Consider the following 24,700-nt stretch of genomic DNA (forward strand, 5'->3'; position numbering starts at 1 on the left):
TCACGTACCGCGCGTCACGTGGCCGGAGCGGCGAGTTTAGCGGGCGGGACGAGTTCGGCGCATGCGTGCTCGTGTCCTGGGGCTGGCCTCTGGCGTGCGGCAGTTCCGCTTCCCGGCGCGTGGCACTCCGCCTGTGCGGCTCGCGGGACGGGCGGCGCCATGGCCGGCATCAAAGGTGCGCGGGGAGGCAGTGGCGGAGCGGTTGCGTTGATAGCGGCGGTGGGGAGGCCCGGCCCGCTCCCCTGGGGGGTCTGCGCAGCGCCGAGCGCACCGCCGCCTGACGGAGGCCCTGCGGCTGCTGGTGAAGCCGCACCCCCGCGAGAGGCCCTCATAGGGAGGCGGGCTGGTAAGGGGCTGTGCGGCCCTTCTCGGGCGGGGGGACGCGGCACCAGGCGGGCCCCGCTCTGCCGGGGCTGCTATGAGAAGCGGAGCGTCCCGCGGGGCTGCCGCCCTGCCGCTCCCCGGCGAGCTCTGCCGCCCCGGGGACAGTGGCCCGTCCCGCCCGGGGGCTCTCACTGTGGCGGAGCTTCGGCCGCGCTATGTGGAGCTTGTGGTGGGTGTTTTACACGATGTGTTGGTACCTTTATCTGCTGCCGGTTTGTGTTCTCCTTGTAGCCCTGATCAGCCTGTCCTTTGGGGGAGCAGTCGGTCTGATGTTCCTGATGCTTGGATGTGCCCTTCCCCAGTACAAGTAATGTGCATTCTCTTCTTGTGCTTTCTTTTTGCGTGTCTGTTACTTCAGAGTAGTTTGGCTTTCATAATTATGGACTGATAAGTCCTCTGTGTGTAGGAAGGGTTTGGGTTTTTGCCTTTCTTGTGTGTGTGGCTTCAAAAGATTGTGGTGGGAAAAAAGGCCAACCAGGAGTTAATTATTTCAGCATAAAACTGAAGGCAATAAAAGCTAAATTACTAGGCCTGGATGCAAACTGTTAAAGAATGCATTTTCCTAATACTTCTCCAGTATTGTCCCTCTGTGGCTGATAAGCAAGTAGCATCTCCTGATGCAGACAGCAAGTATCAATTGTGAGGGAGGTGTGTGCATTTTCTTTGGCTACTTGGTGGTGACTGGGCTGTTGGTGGCTTTTGGGTGGACCCTCGACTGTGTAGCACACCTGGTAATGTAGCATCTGGAGTAATTGCAGCTGCTACCTGTCCTTCCAGTGTCTTCATTCCTGTCTCTTTGTTTCCAGGAGCTATGAAGCAACTGCTGACTTTACAGAAAGTATTTTAAATCAAATTATTTAATGTTAAATATATATAAAATATAATGTTGATAGCTCTTGTATTAGTGGTTGCGAATTGCATTTTTCTACATGTATGAGTGGCTTTCTTATGCCAGCTCTTTTTTGTTACAAAACCAGGGCTGGTGACAGAAACCCTTAGGAGGGGAGATCATTACACAGTCACCTGTCCAACAATGCAATAAAAATTCATTGAAACAATGTGCAGCTGTATCGGGGTGTCTGAGAAATATAGCAATAAAATAAATGTTGTCAATATGATAGTGTAATTTTTGTAGGTTTTTGTTAGTTATGTTCAGACTAAAAAAAAATCTGAGTATTGGCTGAGAAGAATACTCTGTTCCATGTATGTGTGCTGAAACTTGTGGCCAAAATGACATGAGGGGTCTACAAAGATATCTCGGCAATTCTTGAGTAAAACTGACAGGTTAAACTTCAAGAGTTAAGCTCATCTTGTGAGGTGGTGTTAGATTTAGGCTTGCTTAGTGAAATCTTGCTTTATGAATATCCTGTTAAGGAGCTCTCTGCTGCCACTGCTGAGGTCAGCTGAAGCCGCTCACAAATGTTGTCTGTTGGATTAATGTCAGCTTGTTCCAAAGCAAAGCATTTGCTTTGGCTGGGCGCGTGGATGCTAGATGGGGAAAATGCCAGGCACTGATTTTATGAAGAACAGGAAGTAAATCAAGTTAAAAGTTAACTTCTCTTCTTTCTTTTTCAGCCAGTACTGGCCACTGTTTGTTCTGTTTTTTTACATCCTTTCTCCTATCCCATACTGCATAGCAAGAAGATTAGTAGATGACACAGATGCTACAAGTAATGCCTGCAAGGAGCTAGCAATATTTCTTACAACAGGCATTGTTGTCTCAGCATTTGGGCTACCAATAGTGTTTGCGAGAGCAGAACTGGTTAGTAATATTTCCATTTATGATATTTTTTTGTTTTGTATAGAAAACTTTGTTCTTTTTGTTTTTATAGTGAGGGCTAAGCTCTCTTGCATTAAGCAACTTTTATAAATATATACTTAAGATGCATGCAGTGGAAGCAGAATAAAAGTTCTTTTGGCAATACAAACTACTGGAAAGGGAAGCATGGCAGAATGTTGTGATTGCTAATTGTTTCTTGTGGTCATGGAATAAATCCCAACAGCCTATAAGCAATGCAGAGAAAACGAGATAGAAAATAGTGTGAAAACTTAACAGGCAAGTAACCAAATATAAAAGCGCATAGAATACTTTGAAGGCAACTTGTGGAATAGTTGGGCTAAAGAAACATGAATAAACAATGTGGTTTTGTACTCGTTGTAAATGATGTTGGTTATTTTTAAACTTCTGAGTTGTCATTATGTTGTTTCTGGTATATGGCTTCTCACTAAAATCCTTTAAAAGCTGACCTTGTTTGTGTGAATTTCAGAGAGTACTACTAAGTGAAAAACATGGAGCCCACCTTCCTAAAATCTCTAGACAAGAGCCGCTAAGCTGGTCCATTTGAATGTGCCACACTTTGAGCAATCCACTTCTCCTTGGAAAACATTTACCCCCTTTTTTCATACTCGGATGTCTGCCAGCATTTTGAAGGCCTGCATCCTTAAACGTCTGTTTAAAGAAGTCCTATAGCATGATTAGCAACTATAGCTGGGCTGCAGATAAGTTTGATGCTGTTGTCTAGCCTTGCTTTACTATTTTTGGATGTTATAGAAAAGCAACTGTGCCCGCTAGCTGGCACTTTGAACACAGCCAGAAGAAACTTGCAGAGCTGCTTGGCTAACAGTGCGTTGGGTGATTTTTTTTGAGGGGGTAAACTCAGACTTCTTGGCCTAACAACAAATAATGAGATATCACCTTCTTGCACCATGGACCTGTTGCTGAACTTTGTCTGTAGTGTGACATTAAGATGTTACCTTTTCTTTTGTCAGTATTCAGTTCAAAATGTTTCTAACTAGATTCCCTTTGTTCACAGATTTACTGGGGCGCGTGTGCACTTGTTCTTACGGGGAATACAGTCATCTTTGCCACGATCCTAGGATTTTTCTTGGTCTTTGGCAGCAATGATGACTTCAGCTGGCAGCAGTGGTGAAAGGAAGAGAACTATCACAGGCATCTTACCATGCAGTGGCCATCCATACAAAGGAGAGAATGGGCAATAAAGAGAAGTAGCGTAGCAAAGCCTCTTGAGTATTCTAGATGTTCTTTTTCACCTTGTATGTTATGAGTGTACTACTGTTGCTGACAGGGTTTCTACATTTTTCTGAAATGGAGAGATGATTGATTTCATTTTTACCTATGGTATGTTTTTTAGGTGCTCTCTTGGTTCAAAATTGTTATCCTTCTGTTCAGTGTTTATGTGAAGCTTTAAATCCAGAACAAGAACATTTAAACGTGGTTTCAAAGAAGATTTAAAGTGGTGGTTTTTTGTTTTTTGTTTTTGTTTTTTAAGTGTTAATACCATGTTTCAAAGTAACTTTTTTAATATGGTGATTAAATTATATACAAGCTGAACTGAAGTATATGATTGGGCACCACCATTGTCACTTACCAGATAAAAAGATTGTTGCTGTATTGTAGCAGAGGCAAGGCAAGGTGGGGAGTACCAGTTGCAAATTTTTCTTTTGCCCTTATCTAAAACTGGTGCATACCTCTCAATTGTCTGAATTTTACATTTAAAGAAATCTGCTGTTAGACATTCCATCATGGGATGGTTGGTGAGTGCCACTTAACCAGGTGTGAGTGTATCATGTGCAGTGATGAACTTGACCAGACATAATTCTAGACTATATTTTTGTTCAACTCTTTATGAAAAGTCTAGGAAACTTCCTGTGCATAATCAGGAGTACCAGTTGCAAATTTTTCTTTTGCCCTTATCTAAAACTGGGTGGTGAATGTTGATAGCCTTCATTTCAGGGGAAGGCTGAGGAGCAGGTAGAGTTACTGGGAGAAGTCCTAAATTTTAACACCGCTAGCACTTTTACTTGCTTTGTTATCAATTCTTGTGTGGATGTGACATTAAAATACACTGTAAATGTATTGATGCTATGACAAACAAAACTAAATTGTATTGTAGGGGAAGGGAAAATGATGTTTAAATTCAATTTTTTAGAAAAATCTTTTGAACTCTATTTATAAGTATTGTATGATTTTGAACTTTTGTGTCAGCTTTTTACCACAAAGATGGTAAAATGTTCATTTATGGAACTACTGGTCTGTGTTAATTTGAAGCATATACAAAGCTATTTCCTCCCTGCCCTTTTTAATTTATTTTATACATAGTGTGTATATATATATATATATATAAAATAAATCAGCTTTTCAAATGTAGATTAAAACTGTTACACTTGCTTAAGAATTTTTTTTCCCCTTAACACAAAGCAGTTGAGGCATGACTTTTTTGGAGGTTACCGGCTGAACTGATTTCACTGACTTTTTAAGTTCTTATCAGTTAGTAAGATTTAATGTTATGTCTGTAACTGTAGTTTGTGTTATGTAAGATTGCACGTGTAGCTTCAAATAGCTAAGACAAGTTTGCTGCATACCTCTTAATTGTCTGAATTTTACATTTAAAGAAATCTGCTGTTAGACATTCCATCATGGGATGGTTGGTGAGTGCCACTTAACCAGGTGTGAGTGTATCATGTGCAGTGATGAACTTGACCAGACATAATTCTAGACTATATTTTTGTTCAACTCTTTATGAAAAGTCTAGGAAACTTCCTGTGCATAATTAGAAGCTGATGATTGCTTGCATCTTTCTTAGCAGTGGAGCAGTATGAAAGGCACGGAATTGCAGGTCTTAGTTGTAGTATTTGTGCACAGATGTAAACAGAGTATAAAGCTTGAATATTTGAAGTCAGTGACAGTAGTTATGTGAAACACTTAAGGAACTTACACCAGAAGGTAGGGGCAGCAGGGAGGTTGCTACCCACACACGCTGCTTTGCTGATGTCATCCTGTGTGTAAAATTGATCCATTTTATCTGTGCTGGTAGAGGAACAAACAGTTGCCAAGACCCCAGCACAGAAGCTGGTCTATAGCAGATGGTCTTTCAGCTGTAAGTGCTTTGCCAGGCTGCCTGCAGTGGTGACCTTTGCAGGTACGCGAGGGCTGTAGAATAATTAGTTTCATCACCTTTTTCAGAGAGATTCCTGCATTCCCGTCCCCAGCACAACGGATGCTTTGGAAAATCTTCCAAACCTGCGGCTAGATGTGCAGTGTTGCACAGCCCTTGAGAAAGAGGAACACTCAGGACTTTTACAAATTCTTTTGATCTCTTACCAACTCTTTTTTTTTTTTTTTGTGTGTGTGTGTCAGAAACTGTTTTCTTTTTCATTCCTGTGCTGCTAAGCCTGCTGCTCAATGTGATGCTACTTTCTAGATCACTGCCCATAGAGCTGACTGTGTATGTATTTGTGGTGCATTTTTTTGTATGTTAATTGCATTACAGTGTTACCTACTTTTACTTGCACACCGGGTACGTGCAGTTTTGCTCTGTTCCATGGCCTTGACACTTGAGAGATATGGTCCTTCCATATAATATGCACTGAGATAGAGTTACCATCCTTCTAGAGGGGAAAAACTTTGAATGATAAAAGGTTTTAAATAACAATCTAAGTTCTGTGTGTTTAATCAAAAATACTCTAATAAAAGAGTATTTTGTTTAAAATATTGGGTTTTTTTTCTTTAATGTGGTTGTCATTCCTATTGAAGTGATGCCACCAGATGACTCAATAGTCCTTAAGAGCAAGTATGCGTCCTTTACCTTGCACTACTCTATAAAAAGAAGCTCAGTCATCCAGCACTGCACTAGTTGCACTGAGCTGGCTTTGCTGGTTTTATCTTGAGTCTGCAGTTTATCTTCAGTTTGTGTTTTAAGTCCAAGTTCTGATATGTTGCACAGGGTAGGGGTTAGATTGGATATCAGGAAAAATTTCTGCACAAGGTTGTTGGGCACTGGAACAGGCTGCCCAGGGCATCCCTGGAGGGGTTTAAAAAGTGCATAGATGAGGCTCTTAGGGACATGGGATAGTGGTGGACTTGGTGGTGTTGGGTTAATGGTTGGACTTGAAGACCTAGAAGATGTTTTCCAACCTAAATGATTCTATGATTCTATTATACAGGTTGGCCATCTTTGCCCACTGACATAACTTTATAATGTTGCTTTATAAAACATCTTTGTAATATGTGTAATCATTTATGGTATTTCTGAAGTTTGAAGGCTGATGGCAGTCTTTTAGTAAAGGAAATCATGGGAATTTGTCCTCCCTTTGCCCTCCCCACACACGCTCTCTTTGGTCGTATTTGTTGATTTCATTATTATTTCAGTTTATTCTGAGTGAGGAAAAGAAATCGGTTAAAATACTAACTGAAAAAATAAGTTTTCCAGTTAAAACATCGGAAGAGGAGTGGAGCTGAGCAACTCGGCAGTGACAAAGCCGCTGCAGCTGCACACAGTTTTCCCGTGAAATCAAGCAGAACTCACTCCCGTCTCGGAGCACAGAGTTTGAGCGTAGCGAAGGAAATCACCCTGCGCCAGCCCGCTGCCGGCTGCCGGCGGGGCGGGAGGGCCGGGGCGGGGCGGGAGTGCCGCCCGGCCCCTAGCGACGTGGCGGCCGCAGCGCGCGGCCCTTCCGCTTCCGGGGCAGCCGCCGGCCCCGCCCTCCCGACGTGTGTCTCCTCCCGGTTCCAAGATGGCGGCGGCGGGCGGCGCGGGGGTGGCGGCGGCGGCGCTGTGGAGCGAGGTGAACCGCTGTGGACAGAACGGCGACTTCGCCCGCGCGCTCAAGTCCGTTAATAAGAGTGAGTGAGCGAGCGCGCGCGCGAGTGCCGGTCCCCCGCCGCCATGACGGCGCCGGGCCCAGCCGCACACAACCGGGACAGGCTGCGTGCCGGCCGGGCGCGGGGCCGTTCCTGGCGTTCGTGATGGCCCCCCCTCGCTCTTCCGGCCGGCGTCGAGCCCCGCGGCCTCTGCCCGGGCGGCGGCTGCGGTGGGGAGGCACAAGCGGCTGGGAGCTTAACGGGGTAGCCGCCCAGGCCCCACTTCCGCACCGCCGGTGCTTCTGTGGCGTCGCGTAGCCCTTGCTGCGGGCCCTGCCTTCGGTGTCGATCGTGGAAGGAAGGAGGAGTTTCGCCCCTGAAAATTGGAGCGGGGGTGTGGGCCAACTGGCTTGGAGCACAGACTGGCTTGGCAGTGAGAGGCCACAGTGAGACGAGCCGTTTCGGTAGTTTGGCACCCAAAATGGAATTGCAGTACAGGGCACGTTGTGGCTAAATGTTCTCGCTTTGCTGTTTGTAGGGAGCAGGGATTCATGTCCTTTCCCGGCAGATCTGAGAGCTGAGATCACATGAAAGGAACAAATACCAAAACTTATGTCTCATAGCCATCCCTCACTGTCTTCCACTGGCAGAAAACAGTAGCATGTGAAGTGACTACCAGCTTCGAGCCAGACTGTTCTGTGCCGTTCTTCGTGTGTGTGCTTTACGTGGCACTCCAGTTTTGGCACTGTGTTCTCTGCCTGGAACTGAAATGCCAATGAAAGGTTTGTTCAGGTGTGTACAGCTCCTTTGGTACAGCTCTGTTCCAGGCATGTTAGCCCAGTGGTCACTTCAAGTAATTTCAGTATTTATGGTGGATTCTTTTATGCTGATAGGCTTTCTTGGATGATATGAGCCAAAACAAGCCATGCCAGGACCGTTTTAAAATTGACATGATTGATCTCTATCATGGATTTTTGCAAGTGTAACAACATGTGGCTCTTAAAAGCCTTAATATGTCTGATAATGAGTTGGATTGTTGTGTGAGACATGTTTCTCTTCCAGTACTGCAGATCAGCAAAGATGATGTGACTGCACTTCAATGTAAAGTAGTGTGTCTTATCCAGAATGGGAACTTCAAGGAAGCCCTTGGCGTAATCAACACCCACAGTAAAGTGTTAACCAGGTGAGTTGTGTCTTGTACCCTACAAAAAATGAAGACACAAGTCCTTGAGAAGCTGTTGCAGCTTCAGTGGAGAGAACTAATAGGCAGCAGGAGGTGCTTAGGACTCTTGGGACTGGACTTCTCAGTGAAACACTGCTTTATTCTGGTTATGAGAGGTGGTCTGGATGAGCTGAAGACAGTCTAACATCTCACTGTTACTGTTGAAGGAATTGTCCCTAACCTTGTTTTCAGTCACCTTCATGAGCTGATTCTGCTTGTTGATGTGGTTGAGCACCATGTACAAGGGAAGAGGACAGATCTTGTGGGGAGTGAATAAAGGAAAGAGTAGCCCCTGCCAGTGGCAGTGAGCTGTTAGCTTTGCTTGGCTGTCTCATCATATTTCTTCTTGGGGTGTTTTCCTTTGCCCCCATGAAGGTACTGCTTCAATTTTTGGGGTCGTGCGAGCCCTTTGTGTGTGTTCTCAAAATCAGGACCTTGGAAACAAGTCAAGCTTCCCATGTGTGTCATTAAGCAGACTCTAATTTTCTTCCTAATAAAAATGCTCTTTTTGCACCAACTAGCATGAAAATTGCTACCCAAGAGGTGCTTGGCAGCAAAATGTTTCTTTTTTAGATTTTGCTCCTGTTAAGGAACTTCCCAGAAAAGTGTGTAGTCATATCAGTGTGATGAAGCCTATCACTGTTTATGTTCATATCTGGAAAAAAAGTAATTACCTTATTCACAAATTCCTTATTTCTTGGCATGGAAGGTGTTTAATTTAAGTTCTTTACCTTATTTTTTTAGTATATGGTAAGGAGAAGGAGTAATTTCTCTAAATTCAACTGGCTTCAGAGTTCTCCCTATAATTTCTTTAGCTTTGCTGTTCTGTGTGTCTGTCTTTGTATCCTGCAGAGCAGGGAAAGCCATGTTTTTTGCTCTGCCTTGATGTTGTCTTGTCCTGCACTGAGGCTGGTGCACTGCTTTGCTTTAATTCTTGATGCCATTCGTTTGTTTTCGGACTACCTCAATACTCAGCTGGGCCAAGATAATTTTAATTAGACAGAGAAATGGCTGGTGACAAGTGGCACCAGTGATGATCTAAGGGAATGACTGATTAATTTTCCTTTGGCTTCGGTGGTAACGCAGGAGGTAGGTGGAACACAGTGTTCAAGGCTATGTTTGTTTGGTAATGCTTCCCTTCTGGTGTGAGCTTGCTTTGAAGCCAGTTTTATATTAACATCAACAAACCCGTTTGCTGCCATATTTCAAAATAGGTTAATGTAACCATTGGCTTAGTGTCAGACTACAAGAGGGACTGTGCTTTATACCATTTCCTTTCTCTTTGTGGGTTGATTGCCTTTGAAAGCTTGCCATAACAATCTTTTGCAGTAATGATATGCCCTCTCCTTAAGAAGAAGTCCCATAATGAAGTTTGGTGTTGTTTTACTTTTAAGCACTTAATTTGAATAATCAGTAGGAGGTGAGGGGGGACATGAGGATTTGAAATGCTGTGTGTATGGAAACAACAGAAAAAAGGAACTTCTTTTAGGTGAAGTTTTCATATTCCTTCTCTGTTGAACACAAAATAGGTTTAAGATATTTTCAGTGCTTGACAGATGCATAATTCAGTAATATGGGATCATGTGCTCACCTCTGGTGTTTGGCTCTTTGGGAATGTAGCAGTCTGTGACTAATCAACGCTGCTTAAACAAGTGTGTTCAGGTGGGTGAACACTGTTGAATGAAGACTACAGTGCCTACTCTCAGCCTTTGTCTTGTCCTTGCAGTGATGTTATTGCCTTTGAGAAGGCCTACTGTGAATACAGGTTGAATCGTATTGAAAATGCTCTCAAGACCATTCAGAGTGCCAGTCAGCAGACAGACAAACTGAAGGAGCTTTATGGACAAGTGGTAATTACAAGCTTTTCTTCCTGATGGGAGTTTGATATGCTGGATAATATGTCCCTCCTTTATAAAGCGGGACAAGTATGGGGACGGAATTTCCTTCTCTATCTTGAACGTAAGGAGAGGTACAGTTCTCAACTGCTCCAACTTCTGTGGAGCTTCAGTCGCCTGTTGCTGGAGGCAGAGTCATCATCCTATTGCCACTGAACCAAAGCAGTACATTTGTGAATCCCTCTGCCTTCCTGGGTCTGGCCTGATAGTAGCCATCTCGCCAAGGGGCTGGAGGATGGAAGAGAGCTGATGAGATTTGTGATTAAGCCATCTGCTTGCATTAGATACCTCTTCAGGAGTGGTTTGTGGAATGTGACATCTCAGGTATTAGACGTGAAGCAGAAAAGAAGTCACGTGAAGAATCGACTGTTTTCTCTCAGCTGCATGAAAGACCATTCATTTAATCTCTCTTATAGAGTAGTGATCTAATCTGGAAAAAGGCTGTTTGAGGACAAAACTGTGTAAACTGCTTTTAACAAAGCTTTTTAGGAGTAACAACTGTGCTCTTTGCACGTAGGTATCTGGCATCGCTAGTTGTTCTTGCAGATGTAATCTATAGAGTTTGCCTTAAAGGTAGATGCAAATGTTAGTAATGTTCAGCTTAAAACATATGAAGCTCTCCTGCTGCCAGTCTGTAGGGATGGAGGAAGGAGGCTGTAGTTACTATCACACACAGGGAAATACTGTTGTGAAGGCTGATCTCTTCCCCTTCTCAGTTGTACAGGTTGGAGCGTTACGATGATTGTCTGGCTGCCTATAGGGATCTCATCCGCAACTCCCAGGATGAGTATGAGGAGGAGAGAAAAACCAACCTCTCTGCTGTTGTGGCAGCACAAAGCACATGGGAGAAGGTGATGCCAGTAAGTATGTGCATGCATATGTAAGAACAAGAGCTAAGGAATAAGAGATATGGAATCATAGACCTATAACAGGATGAAAATGTCTTCTGTCTCTTAATGACTTCTGAGTGTACTGAAGATCACTGAGTGGTTTCCCCTGCATGAGAGAATAAATGCTGTTATTGTTCTGAGGGATGAAGAGTTAGGTAGGGTTACATAGGTGTCACAGCAGAGCAGAAAGTGCATCTCTCTGAGCCTGCGCTAGGCAGAACACCTGTGGTGACCAGCACTTTCCTCTGTCTCATTACTGTCTTGCCCATGGTAAAACTTAACTGCCCAGATCACCCAGCCACGCTTGGGAATATTTTTGTTAATGAGCAATGCAGATTGTAATGTTCTCATTTTTTCAGAAGTCTTTTCCTTGGAGGTGTGCACAGCATGCTCAGCTTTCTGTTCAGCACTGTGGATCCACTTTCTAGTTCTCTAGAGCAGCAGTTCTTACCTGCGCTCTTTCAGCAGTCTGAGTAGTCCCCAGGTTCAGGCTGGAGTTTTGTTGCTGCCTTGTCAATTGCCTCTGACCTTGCTGTGCAGTGTGAGGGAAGATCCTTTGCACTGTGACTTATTTGCCAGTTGTGTGCTCTTTTAAAATTGCCTCTCAATTTATTTTGCAAGGAATAGTTTGAATGTACACAAAAACTATAGTTTGTGTCTGTCGCCTGTCAAATCTGCATAGATCAGTTGGTGTTTATGCGGTATTACATTTGCTTTTCATGCTAGGAGGATTTGGGCCTTCGAGAAGCTACCTACGAGCTGTGTTATAACAGTGCATGTGCATTGATTGGGCAAGGAAAGTTGAATGAAGCAATGAAAAAACTACAGAAAGCAGAAGGTAAAAACATGATCAGGTGAGAGGGGAGCTTTGTGTGACAGAAGCAGGGACTTGTTTTCTGTAAATATGCTTAATCAGAGAGAAAGAGGTTTTTAAAATTTAAAAACTGACCAACAGAAGGATTTGTTGTAAGTTTCCAGATGGTTCCTGACAGAACTGATGCTTTTGTAAGAGCATTCCTCTGAAGCTCTTTTCCAGAGCCATGTGGCGTGTTGCATCTCCTGGCTCTTTTATAGCCCCTTGATAGATGTTCAGTGCCTTTGAGCAGTTTTTTGAGGTAGATGTTAGTGTAATCTCCTGTAAGCATGAGATATTTCGTCTATTCTAAGTCTTGGTATTGCTAGTATATATATAAACATATACTACAAAAATTAGAAATACTTCATGGTCTGAATTAGGTAGGAAATTAGTATAAGCCAATAAATTAGCTTTTTTTTTGCAAAGAGAATTTTTTTCTACAGGATGAAAGGGGAATTTTGTGTGTGTGTGTGTTAAAAAAAAAAACAACTGGGCAAATTTGGTTTATTTCTGATCTAATTGGTCTTGCAGTTAAATAGGTCAGTTCTGTCCTGATTTTCATGTTAGAATAGCAGGTCTCCCGTCTAACTGATTCATTGAGTTTGTGTAATTCGAACTTACGTGCTGTGATAGTAGTCCTTTGGAGAACAAAACAGGTGATGTTCTGGTGAGGCATATGTTATGGCATAAAGTTAAGAAGTGACTGTATTGAAAATTGATGGAATTGCTGCCTTGTAAAGGGTAGTCTAATCTGAATATTGCAGGCTTGCAGCACTTAAAATAACTCCCAAGATGGTGAGCAGTTGCAGCCAAGTGATCCCTATGAAAAAGATCAGGAGCTAAGTTTAAGGAAAGAGGAAGAATTTAAGAGTTTAAGGAGAGAAGAATGAGTGTGTGACTCTGCTCTCAGAAGGCAGCTCTGGGAGGGACAGTATCTCCTGTACATTTGGTGTTTCTTCTGCATCATCTAGTCTTCTCCCTTGTGCTCAGTCCCATCCGTCATCAGACTTGTAGTCTGATGTGCCCTTGTAATGCTGCAGAAGTTTCAGGGATACGTGAAAAAAGTGTATGTTTCCCTATGCTGCTGCGCCATCTTTTTTCCCCTAAAGCCTTCTAAATGGTGTTCTTCAATTTGTTTTCCTTCTAGAGCTGTGCCGCCAATCGCTATCAGAAGACTCTGTAAGTTCTTGACGTTGTTCTGTAAAGCGTTTGCTTTGCAGCAGCATGAATGAGGGTGTGGTCATAAAGCATAGCACTGATAGCCGGATGATAGCCAAAGCTGCTGCGTGACAGTTCCCAGCAAGAGCTGCCACTGCTGCTGGTTCCCGCTTGCGAGGCTGGGGCAGCAGTTGTGGTGGTTGCAGAAGGGCAGCTAACACTGCAGGCTGTCTGCTGCTGTGCTCCTTGCACAGTTATCTGTGCAAGGATTGGTACAGTTGTCTGAAAACTCCCTGTGACCCACCCCTGGTATGGATGAAGATGCTGAGTGGGTGCTGGGAAACATAGGAAACTTGGTGGTGGTTCAAGCAGAGGGGCAGCTGCAGGTGAAACTTTATTTTCTCCTGGTTTAACCCAGATATGCTTGTATTTGTGTTGTGGCAACAACCTTCACCTGTAGTAGCTGGGGTACTTTGTTAATAATACTGACAGAGATTGCTCATAGATGTTTGCCAATAGAGTGCTGAAGCCAGGGAATGAGAGGTGAGGCAGCAACTTTTATTGGTTTTGCCTTGATTTTCCTTCAGGATGTGACAGAGGAAGACATTGAGGCTGAGCTGGCCATTATTCATGGTCAGATGGCATATATCATGCAACTGCAGGGTCGTACAGAGGACGCTCTACAGCTCTACAATCAAATAATCAAGTTGAAGTAAGGGCTTTTCTGAAAGAAATACTCAGTCTTCCATCTGTACAGAGGCCACTGTTTAATAACAATGCTCTTTCTGCTTTTCTTATTGCAGGCCAACAGATGTAGGACTGCTTGCTGTCATTGCAAATAATATCATCACTATTAACAAGGTATAGAATTACCTTGCTCTTTTCAATGTGGCCCTTTCTGGTGGTTCCTCAGCCTGATTCTCTGCTTGTGTGAAGGGAAGGGCTAGAACCAGGAAAGTCTTTTTCCTAAACAGTAGTTAAATCTCAGACCCAGAGGCCTTTTCTTCTTCAAGGAATGTAGTGAAATGATGTATGATTTCTGCAGGACCAAAATGTCTTTGACTCAAAGAAAAAGGTGAAGCTGACCAATGCAGAAGGTGTTGAGCATAAACTCTCCAAGAAACAACTCCAGGCAATTGAGTTCAACAAAGCTTTGCTGGCAATGTACACTAACCAGGTAGGAGAAACTGATGTGCAGTATGTAGCTAGTGATTTAGCACTCTCCACAGGAATTTAACCAGACAGAAATGGATATGCAGTAGTTCTGTGTTGGTTTAGGCAAGTGAGAAGAAAAAAAAAATTATCCTGAAAAGAACAGACAGCCAGCTGTGTAGTTACATGAGTGTTGCTGTAGGGAGTATGATGTGGAGATGAGTGGGAGATGTAAGGTGTGTGTGGGGTTCTTAGATGCATCTGAAGCGCTACTAAGAGGGCTTTTTCTTGTTTCTGTGTACCCATTTCAGGAAGCCACCACTAACACCTCTTAGATACAACTGGTATGTTAGGTGCTTGTAGAGGTTGAGAAAAGTGTATTCTCTCTTCCCACTCCTCAGGCAGATCAGTGCCGCAAGCTGTCAGCAAGCCTGCAGTCGCAGAGCCCTGAGCATCTACTGCCTGTGCTTATCCAGGCAGCCCAACTGTGTCGTGAGAAGCAGCACGCAAAGGCCGTGGGGCTTCTGCAGGTAGGTTGAGAGAGAGTACTACTGTGGCCAAGCTCCATTTAAACTTGTGATTTGTGTTCTCATGTGCTGTTTCCCTTAGTTTGTTTTGTTTGGTTTAAATTTCCAGGGGTCTCTGACTGTGCTTATTTTGGTTTGGTGTAATGCTGCTGGAAAGCATTTAGACCAAACTGAACAATGCTGCTTTTAAAGGGAAATAGTTCCCTTGCACCTCTGATTTTTATGCTTAGGAAGCTCTAGTGGACTTCTTCTAGGGTAAGCAGTGGGCTCTGCTGCTCTGCTTGCAAGCAGTTTGCAACAGCCTCCTTTTCGGAGGGAGTGAGTGGTCTAGGGTGGAAATCTGAGAGGTCCATGGGCCACTGGCACAGTTTGAGACCCTCCTCTGCTATGTGCTGAAGCCTGCCTGTGCTGGAAAGCTTCCTTTGGCTCTTGCCAGCTTGCTGTGACTGAGCATGAGATATGATTCACCAGAGGAGCAGCCTGGTGCCCACACATATGTTGAATTGTTCTTTCCTCTGACTCTCAGGACTTTGCAGACCAGCACCCTGCCAATGCAGCTGAGATCAAGCTGACGATGGCCCAGCTAAAAATTGCTCAAGGTATTCAGTGTTGTCTTTTGTTGGGAAGTGTGCACACAATAGTGGTACAAGGGGTGAGAAAAACAGGCTTTAGGGCAATCTTTGTTGCAGTCACTCCTGTGACAGGGGTGCAGAGCAGAGATGCTTTCAGTTGGGTGTTCTGTATGTATGGCTGTGGCAGGGTAGAGCTCATAACTTAATGTCTGGATGTCCAGGCTCCACAGATCCCTGATAGAGGTGCCCACACTATATTCTGGGACAGGAAGGTCTTGGGAGCAATGTGGGGCTCCTTGATGCTATCATTCCTGTTGTACAGTCAGGCAGCACAGAGTTGCTCCTGGAAGAGAAGACCCTGCTTGCAAAAACTTGCTCCTGAACCCTTGCAGGATGTGGCAAGGGCAGAAAGGTCCTTTGTGTAGAAGACTGTCCTTTGTTCTTGGAAATGGGGGAGGTATTCTGAGAAGGAAATTGCTATGTCCCCATTGTTCACCTTTGGCTGGAAGTTCACTGGCAGGGTGAACTGTTACTGTGCCACTCAGAGCATGTTCCTCACTGTCTCTCTGTTCTAGGCAGTGTCACCAAAGCCTGCATGATCCTGAGAAGCATAGAAGAACTGCAGCACAAGCCTGGTATGGTAAGCAAAACTCAGTCTGAACTGTGTGAGGTTTTTCCCTTGTATGACAGCTTTGTACTGCCTGCTTCCTGTTGCCTCTTCCCTCTGGTTTTCATTTGACCTGAGTGTCTGCAAGGAATTTGAGCCCATCTTCCTTGTCTTGGACAAAGGTGGGATTATAACTTGCATCAGGTGGCCCAAACTTTGCCGCAAACTCTGGCTGTCAGCAGAGATGGTCTCTGCCTGTGCTCCCACTCTTATAATCCCTCACACCCGTGTATTGCCTGGATTTACTTGCATAACATGACTGGAGCAGCTGCTTCCCTGGTGTCTACTGTTGGAAGTTTTGAAGCAGCTTTAGGACAACAGGCATTAGGGAGAAAGTGCCATGTGTTCCATGCCCACAGCATCACCCCAGTCTGCACACATGTCCACATCTAGTTTTTGGAAAAGTGTAATGACCTTGAATATACTCAAGTGTACAGTGTACGCCTCTTGAGCAGAGGCTGACAGTTGTAGGTCTGTTCCAATTGCAAGTGCCAATTATCACAGTAATTTATGGGGGCAGTCATTAATGCCAGCTCCTTGCCCTGGGTCACCTCCAATTGTGACTGGTATGTAGACAAGCAGATGGTGTGTGTATCATCTCATCAGTGCTGCTTTTTTTTCCTCATTGCTCTTGAGGTGGAGAATGGGGGAAGAAAAAGAGTTTCTTATGAAACTGCATCCAGTGGAAAGCCAAGAAAGTGCCAAGAGAAGAACTTTCTTTCTGTGAATGCAGCCTTAAGCTTGTACCATAGGAGAAAGATTGGTGGGGACATTTCTTTGGGAAGGACCAGGGTGGGAAGGCCTCTCCTGGGTATCCTGATCATTACCAGAGCTGTTTTTTAGGGACAGAGCACCAAACACACATTGAGTCTATTAAGCAATCCCATCATTTAACTGCTAACTTTCTGTCTATACACAGCTTTTGTGAGGATCTGCTGTAAGCAGCTCTTGAATGTTTGCAGGTGTCTGCGTTGGTAACAATGTACAGTCATGAAGAGGACATTGACAGTGCAATCGAGGTCTTCACACAGGCTATCCAGTGGTATCAGCAGTTCCAGGCAAGTCAGACCAGAGGAGCTAATGCACAAAGCTTTGTCCCAGTTTCTTCTAGCTAGTCCAGCTCAGCTTTACCTGTTGTTACACAGCCCCAGCAGCAGCTCATCCAGTTGGAGTACTGGAGACCTGTGATCTCCTGTTTTGTGAGCGTGCTTTTTATCCCTGTTTCATTATCTTACATGGTTGCAAACAGGGAGCAGCAGTTCATGTTAGATGAGGAGAATAAGGACAATGGGTAGCAATCAGGCCTTCTCCCTGATGAGAAAACATTGTGGAGCAGCAAGCTCCCTTGTCCTATGCAGTTCTGCCTCATCCTAGAGTGCAAAGGTGTTATCCTTTCTGTGTGACAGTGTGCTAACTCAGTTCTTCTTGCCCAGGTCAGGAGGGTTAAAGCCAGCTATAGCTAGGATCCATGCAACAATAATGAGGAACTAATTATGGCTGCTCTGTCTTTCAGCCAAAGTCTCCTGTCCATTTGTCACTGATAAGGGAAGCTGCCAACTTCAAACTAAAGCATGGCAGGAAGAAAGAAGCGATCAGCGATTTGGAAGAGCTCTGGAAGTGAGTTGGGTGGTTGCTGAACTGGAGGTCTCTACCCAGAGACTTCTGCAAGCTAGCTGGTGCTAGGCAGTGCCTGACAATGTTGGTTGACTGGTTGCCCTCCTTTAGAGTCGCTTTTGCACAGGGGCTCCAATTCAAACCTATATCTAGGAAAGACAGGGGGGAATTATTAATTTGATCTGTAGGTAATGTTCACTTGAAAACCTGGTTGACTTGTGCCAGAGAGCCCTTGTGTTCAGTGGAGGTTGCACTGGGGTCTGGCATGCATCATTTTTTGTAGTGCTGCATAAAGCACAGCTGGTTTTATTTTTTATTATGCACTTTTTTCTGGGGGACACTGTTCTCTTGCCTTTGCTATTAGGACCTGAGGGATTTTTGTCTTCCATTGCCAGCTTCACGATACTGTAGAGATCTCTACACCTCCCTTTGTCCATACCTGTGATGTACTCTGTAGGAGACCACAGACTGATGTGCCTCTCCCCACAGATAGCAGCTATGCTGCGGCTGCAAGCACTGCATGGTGATAACAGTCTTAGGGATGAGTATGTACCTTGGTAACTTGGACCTTTTTTTTCCCCTACAAAGGCAAAACCCAAAAGATGTGCATACTCTGGCACAGCTCATCTCTGCCTACTCCTTGGTGGACCCTGAAAAAGCTAAAGTGTATCCTTTTGTGGGTGGTGTCAGAGCAAATGAAGAGGTGTTTGGGCATTGCTCCCTTGGATTTCAGCAGTGTGGGGAATTGAGACACACTCTCACCTGAAGAAAGGCAAGGAACATCTCCAGAACAACTGCATATCCAGGTCAAGTTATCTGGAGCTACATTATTTCCCTGATTGATTTGATTACTGCAGGATCCCAGGACCCTTTTGTCTTTGTCCTCCTCTCTCAGAATTGATAACTTAAGACCAGGTGGAACCAAAAATAGGAGCTTTTCCATCTTTTCTATTGGAATCTTAAGCTGGTGGTAGTAATGCAGGACTGTGCTAAATAAAATATGGCTAAGCTGTCACTGACCCACAATATCAGGTTCTCATACTGCTTTTGCCACCCTGACCAGTTTTCAGAGGAAGCTGCTGCTTCTGTCACCATATCAAAGGAGGGAAAATGAGGCAAATAGCAATTAAGTGGCTCATTCCAGCTTGTGTAGGAAGCTGGTTAGAGAGCTGGAACTAGCCCCGTGTCTGGTGTCTGCATTGCTAACAGGCTGAATTTGCTCAAGCTGAAGTTGCCCATTGCTATCTGGACAAACCTGGGTGTTTATCTTTTTGCTTGCCGTGTGCTGGTTTGCATCCCTGAACTCTTCTCTTGCAGTCTTAGCAAACACTTGCCTTCCTTGGACACCATGTCACTGAAAGTAGATGTTGATGCGCTGGAGAATTCCCATGGAGCAACCTATGTTCGGAAGAAAGCTGGGAAGCTCACTGGAGACAACCAGCAAAAGGAGCAAGGGTAAACTGGGCTGCTGTAGCTCTGGTGCAGCCATTCTTTGGGGTGGCACAAGAACCTCACCTGGTGTGGTGAGTGCATTGTTGTAAAAGGCAGGGTGTGGGAAGGGAGCTTACTGTTTAACTGAAAGGAGCTTCAGGTAGCAGTAGACAAGTTTTGAGAGATATGGGAATGGTTTAGCTTCTTCCAAAGCTAGTTTTCAGTTGACTTGTCATGCTGTATTACAGTGGCTGTTTCCCTTCTTACTTTTCAGACAAGGGGACATAAAGAAGAAGAAGAAAAAAAAGAAGGGTAAGTTACATTTCCTAGCTGTTAACACGGCACAGCTCTGGAGAGCTCAGTAGATTGTTTCTTCAAATAGCCACCCTTCAGCTCCCCAGGAGCTGGAGCTCTTCACTGGAACTGGGTCCCTGTGAACCCAGATCTTCATGATAGCTTGTCTGGATGGGGCATTTTTCCATGGAAGCAGTAGCAATACCCTGATAGGATTATGTGGGTTGCTGGGCCTTTTGTGTTTCCTAGCTACTGACATCCCATGTATATCCCTCGGTGATGCCTCTCCGATGTGGTGTCCCCAATCTCATTTCCTGGCACTGGATGTTCTGCAGGAAAGCTTCCTAAGAACTATGACCCCAAGGTGACTCCTGACCCTGAGCGGTGGCTTCCAATGCGAGAGCGTTCCTACTATCGTGGGCGGAAGAAGGGCAAGAAGAAGGATCAGGTTGGCAAGGGGACTCAGGGTTCGACAACAGCTGGCTCCTCTGAACTGTAAGTACCTAGTTTCAGGGCTTGGTGTGGGGAATCACTCCTGGGTGGCTGGAAGGGTTGGGTTTGTGCTGCTTTTCTGTGGTTCTGGCACCAGAACCACCTACCAGCTATGGGTAGCACAAGTGAAACTGTACTTTGCCACTTGAACCTTCTTTCCAAAGATCCTCATAGGTTACTGGAGACCAAAATGATAGGGATGCTTGAAGGTGCCAAGGTGCAAACAAAATTCCCGTAGTCTTTCAATGTGCTTTTCTTTGCTTTGATGATGACGTGAATTTTGCATGCTTTCTCTCAAGCTATTTGCTTTCAAGTCTTTGGGTGGCTGGAGAAACACTCACCATGATTTGGGAAAACACTATACTTCCTTCTAAGTTGACACTGATTATGTGAGCTGGAATCAGAGTTCATTGTTGTATGTGAGGCCTGACAGCAAGATAGTGACTTAGTAGCATCTGAGAGAAGGAAATACTTCTAAAATGACAGCAACACAGAAAATTGCCAGTTCTGTCTGATAATTTCTCTTTACACAGCTTTCTCAGAACAGAAGCCTTTTGTGGCACTGTCAGCTTGAGCAGTGTTTACAAGGAGGGCTGGCACAAAGATGCCTTTGTTGTTGAGGAAGGAGAAGGATATTGGGTTTGCAGTACCTGAGTGTGGAGGCCTTCAAGGCCTCTCTTGTGTTGCGGGAGCTGCCACAGAATCACAGAATGTTAGGGATTGGAAGGGACATCGAAAGATCATCTAGTCCAGTCCCCCTGCTGGAGCAGGAACACTTAGATGAGGCTACACAGGAAGGTGTCCAGGCAGGTCTTGAATGTTTCCAGAGAAGGAGACTCCACAACCTCCTGGGCAGCCTGTTCCAGTGCTCTGTCACCCTCGCTGAGAAGAAGTTTCTTCTCATATTTAAGTGGAACCTCCTGTGTTCCAGTTTGTACCCATTGCCCCTTGTCTTATCATTTATTGTCAGCGAGAAGAGCCTGGCTCCATCCTCGTGACACTCACCCTTTACATATTTATAAACATTAATGAGGTCACCCCTTAGTCTCCTCCAAGCTAAAGAGACCCAGCTCCCTCAGCCTTTCGTTGTAAGGAAGATGCTCCACTCCCTTAATCCTCTTAGTTGCCCTGCACCGGACTCTCTCCAGCAGTTCCCTGTCCTTCTTGAACTGAGGGGCCCAGAACTGGACACAATATTCCAGGTGCGGTCTCACCAGGGCAGAGTAGAGCAGAAGGAGAACCTCTTTCAATCTTCTAACCACCCCCCTTCTAACACACCCCAGGATGCCATTGGCCTTCCTGGCCACAAGGGCACAGTGCCGGCTCATGGTCATCCTGCTGTCTACCAGGACCCCCAGGTCCCTTTCCCCTACACTGCTCTCTAACAGGTCGTTCTCCAACTTATATTGGAACCTGGGGTTGTTCCTACCCAGATGCAAGACTCTACACTTGCCCTTGTTATATTTCATTAAATTTTTCCCCGCCCAGCACTCCAGCCTGTCCAGGCCTCACTGGATGGCAGCACAGCCTTCTGGCATATCAGCCACTCCTCCCAGCTTGGTGTCATCAGCAGACTTGCTGACACTGCACTTTATTCCCTCATCCAAGTCATTGATGAATATATTGAATACTACTGGTCCCAGTACTGATCCTTGAGGCGCTCCACTAGGTACAGGCCTCCAGCGTGGCTCTGCCCCATTGACCCACCTGCCTGTTCAAAAGTTAGCCTTGCTTTTGTTGTTGGAGACTTACACTATCTAGTGAACATCAGTTAGAAGGTGATTGCCTACCCTTCGAGACACGTTACCATTACCCTTCAGCCCTCCTATAATATGTATGTTGAAGCTTGTTTAAGATCTCCTTACATGAGTGCCCTCCCATACATAAAGCTATCTGATGCTATCTTATGGGGCAGCTGTTATTTTTGGCTGTCAGCTTCCTGCAGTGGTGCTACATCTTGCGGGTGGTTGTGAACCCACATGTTATCTCTTTCTCTCATCTTCCCTGCAGGGATGCCAGCAGGACTGCCAGCAGCCCACCTACCTCCCCTCGGCCCGGCAGCGCTGCAGCTGTATCAGCCACAAGTAACGTCATCCCTCCCAGGCACCAAAAACCTGCTGGTGCCCCAGCCACCAAGAAGAAACAGCAACAGAAGAAGAAGAAAGGGGCTAAAGGAGGGTGGTAAAAAGCAGGATATGTAACCTCCCTCAACAAGTGATGCTGGTTGCAGAATAAAGGTCAAAAGCAAGTGCTGGTGAAAGACACTTGGCATCCGGATCTCTGTCGTGCCTGTCAGTGGTTTGGGGGGTGATGGGCTGGTGTAGGCACCATGTGTCTGCTCACCAAGTTGCCTTCCTCACACTTTTCCCCATTGTGACTTAAGGCTTTGCCATCAACCTCAAATGCAGCCCCTAAAAAGAAATCTGTCCATGTTGCCAAACATTTAAAAGATGTGGAATAGCCAAGAACTTACTGAAATGTAGTTTTGTGTTCCTCCTGCGTATGTTAGTTAAGGTCTTTAACAGATTTGTCTGACAATGTCTTTATGCATGATGCAAGCACTGTGTTTTGTGTCTCATCCCAGTCAGTCATTGACCACCAAACAGCACAGATTATACAGAAGATAATCTGAAGAGGGAGAAAAAGACTGTTAGGAGAAAGCATGGTGAGGCTGATTTAGTGTCCCCTTTTCTACAAGCCAGCTGCTTTATTCTAGTGGGCTTGGCGAAACCAGAGTGAGCTAAAACAAAGTGGTGGGTTGTGGTGGTGGGCTGCATTGCAGATGCATTGCACTTCTCAAGTGGAAGCTGGTGGTGAGATGGAAGATGTCTGCTATCCTAGCACCCCACAGCTATCCCCCAAATTTCTTGAAACTTCTGGTTTTATCTGAATATAGCAAAAAAATTTTTCCATATGTAGACTTTCAATGTATAGAAATAGCATTTTGGGGAGAGCTGTCAGATGTCAACCTAAAAGGCAAAAGCTTTTTTCTCAATTTACAGGCCTGAAGAGGTGAGGAGCAAGGGAAATGTTACACTAGCTTAAAAAACAAAACCAGACAAACCCCAAAACGAAACACCTCAGTCCCCATGGAGTAAAAATTTACCATGAAGAATCCAGTCTTTATTACTTTGACTGTACAATGGGTGCATCTGGTAGGAGCCTGAATATGTGTTGTGCTCGGAGAAGGAACAGAGGATAGAGAAAACAGCTTTATGAATGCCTGGCAGAGTCACTTGCTGCCAAATGTGTGCTGAATAGAAAGGATTGTTGTCCGTGACTTGTCTGGGTGATGTGCCCCTCTTAGCCAGCAGCTGGTGAGTACAGGACAGTGAGTGCTATCCTGCAGTGATATAGTTCCGGAGGGTGATCTGGAGGAGAATGAGACTCTGCCTTCTCCACAGGTCTCTGGTGAAACCTGGCTGAAACTGACCAGATGGAAATGCTACCTTGTACCACTGCTGAAGTCTTGACCTGGCTGTCTTCCCCGATATAGTTGCCCAGGTAGAAGCAAGCTGGGAGCAAATCTCGTTGTGGCGGGGAGGGCAGCAGTGGCTGTGTGGAAAGTCTGCCTTTAACAGAACAGCCGAGTGCGTAACGGCTGGCTCTGCTTTATTGGCACTAGGGCGTTCTCGGGCTGACAGCACCCGGCTGCCGAGGGAGGGAGCCGTGCACTGAGGGCTGCCGGGGCAGCTGTGCGGCCGACTGGGGCTGCAGGGGGGAGCTCTCGGTGTGTCGGGCTGTGCGTGTGTCCGGCCGCGGGGCGAGCCGGTCCGGGCCGGCCATGGACAGCCGCCTGCGGCTCGCCGTGCTGTGCGGGACAGCGCTGGCCGCGGCGGGCGGTGCGGCCTGGGCCTGGGCCCGCCTGCGGAGACGGGCCGCACTGCCGGCTGCTTGCCCTGCCGCCGCTCTCGGCGCCGGCGATCAGGTACCGGAGCCGGGGGGGGCGGCGGGTGAGGCCGCAGGATCGGTGAGCGGCAGCGAGGCCGCCCTGGGCCTCTGGCGGGCCGCGCCGCCCCCGGCCACCTCGGAGCGAGCGGGCCCCCCGGCGGGGCCTGAGGCCGGGGCGGACAGCCGGGGCCGCGGCCGCTCTTGGCGCTCTCCCCCGCAGCTGCGTGCGGTCGGGCCGGGCCTGGCGGGTGTCCCCGGCTTCCTTCCGCCTGGCCTGCCCAGCAGGCACCTGCTCCCTCTTCACCGTGAAATGGCGTTTGCTGTTCCCCCCAGACCCAGTTACCCCTTCTTTCCCCCACCCCTGCAAAACTTTGCACGTGTCCCTGGCTGAGTGTGCCCTCGCGGTTTTGCAGGGTAAAGGACACAGCAAGCAGATACTGGTGCTGGGCCTGGATGGGGCTGGGAAGACCAGCGTTCTCCACTGCCTGGCAACTAACCACGTCAAGCGCAGCCTAGCTCCCACCGAGGGCTTCAATGCTGTCTGCGTCAGCTCCGGGGAGTTCCAGATGGAGTTCTTGGAGAGTGAGTGAACCTGTTTTAGTATGGAATGTAAAATAAGCTACTATCCTGTGCCCTTGGGATCAGACCCTTGTTTTAAAGCCTCCATATTCCCTCATGCCTGCTCTGATAATGCGAAGTTGTGATTATTTTTTCCTTGTGGATTCTGCTCTCCCACCCCACTTCTTGAAGGAGGTGATACACTTGTGTTAGAGGACGTCTGTGTTTGTTCAGGCCTGTCCTCCAGGGAGTTCTGCTCCCGGAGAGAGAAGGCTAACAAGCCTGATTGTGTGAAACCAGCCCAAAGCAGAGGTATCCCCAGCAGGCCCTGGTCCGTAGCTGTTATGTGTTGTACAGCTTCTCCTTGGTGCTCATACCTGGCAAAGGGCAAGAGCAGAAGAGGAATAAATAATCAGGTGGAAGAAGAGATGGGGAAGAAAAAAAGCTTTGTACAGTTTTTATTCAAAAATCTCACAAGTGGTATTTTCTAGTCTTT

General features: G+C 46.1%; 2 protein-coding genes across 5 annotated transcripts; both read left to right on the plus strand.

Annotated features, from left to right (window-relative positions):
• The first annotated feature begins 36 nt into the window (after positions 1-36).
• On the plus strand, positions 37-5,732 carry LEPROTL1 (leptin receptor overlapping transcript like 1). Its single transcript, XM_080344440.1, has 4 exons — positions 37-175; positions 616-691; positions 1,960-2,146; positions 3,198-5,732. The coding sequence occupies exons 1-4, from the start codon at positions 160-162 to the stop codon at positions 3,312-3,314; spliced, it is 396 nt and encodes a 131-aa protein (XP_080200566.1). The 5' UTR covers positions 37-159; the 3' UTR covers positions 3,315-5,732.
• Positions 5,733-6,873: 1,141 nt separating this feature from the next.
• SRP72 (signal recognition particle 72) lies at positions 6,874-24,164 on the plus strand. Of its 4 annotated transcripts, XM_080344477.1 has the most exons (22): positions 6,874-7,027; positions 8,048-8,168; positions 9,934-10,057; positions 10,819-10,962; positions 11,719-11,830; positions 12,996-13,027; positions 13,594-13,718; positions 13,810-13,867; positions 14,052-14,183; positions 14,560-14,688; positions 15,212-15,284; positions 15,833-15,897; positions 16,887-16,982; positions 17,438-17,541; positions 18,127-18,204; positions 18,856-18,993; positions 19,244-19,281; positions 19,599-19,758; positions 21,766-21,992; positions 22,758-23,072; positions 23,160-23,259; positions 24,060-24,156. In XM_080344477.1, exons 1-19 carry the CDS (start codon positions 6,919-6,921, stop codon positions 21,938-21,940), a joined length of 2,013 nt encoding a protein of 670 aa, XP_080200603.1. In that variant the 5' UTR covers positions 6,874-6,918; the 3' UTR covers positions 21,941-21,992; positions 22,758-23,072; positions 23,160-23,259; positions 24,060-24,156. The 4 variants fall into 4 exon arrangements, with proteins under 4 accessions (XP_080200603.1, XP_080200602.1, XP_080200604.1 ...); XM_080344476.1 differs by having other exon boundaries at positions 21,766-23,072; positions 24,060-24,163; XM_080344478.1 differs by lacking the exon at positions 22,758-23,072 and having other exon boundaries at positions 24,060-24,151.
• The last annotated feature ends 536 nt before the right edge of the window (positions 24,165-24,700 follow it).

The sequence above is a fragment of the Nesoenas mayeri genome (genome assembly GCF_963082525.1).
Source record: "Nesoenas mayeri genome assembly, chromosome: 4".
Lineage (NCBI taxonomy): Eukaryota > Metazoa > Chordata > Aves > Columbiformes > Columbidae > Nesoenas > Nesoenas mayeri.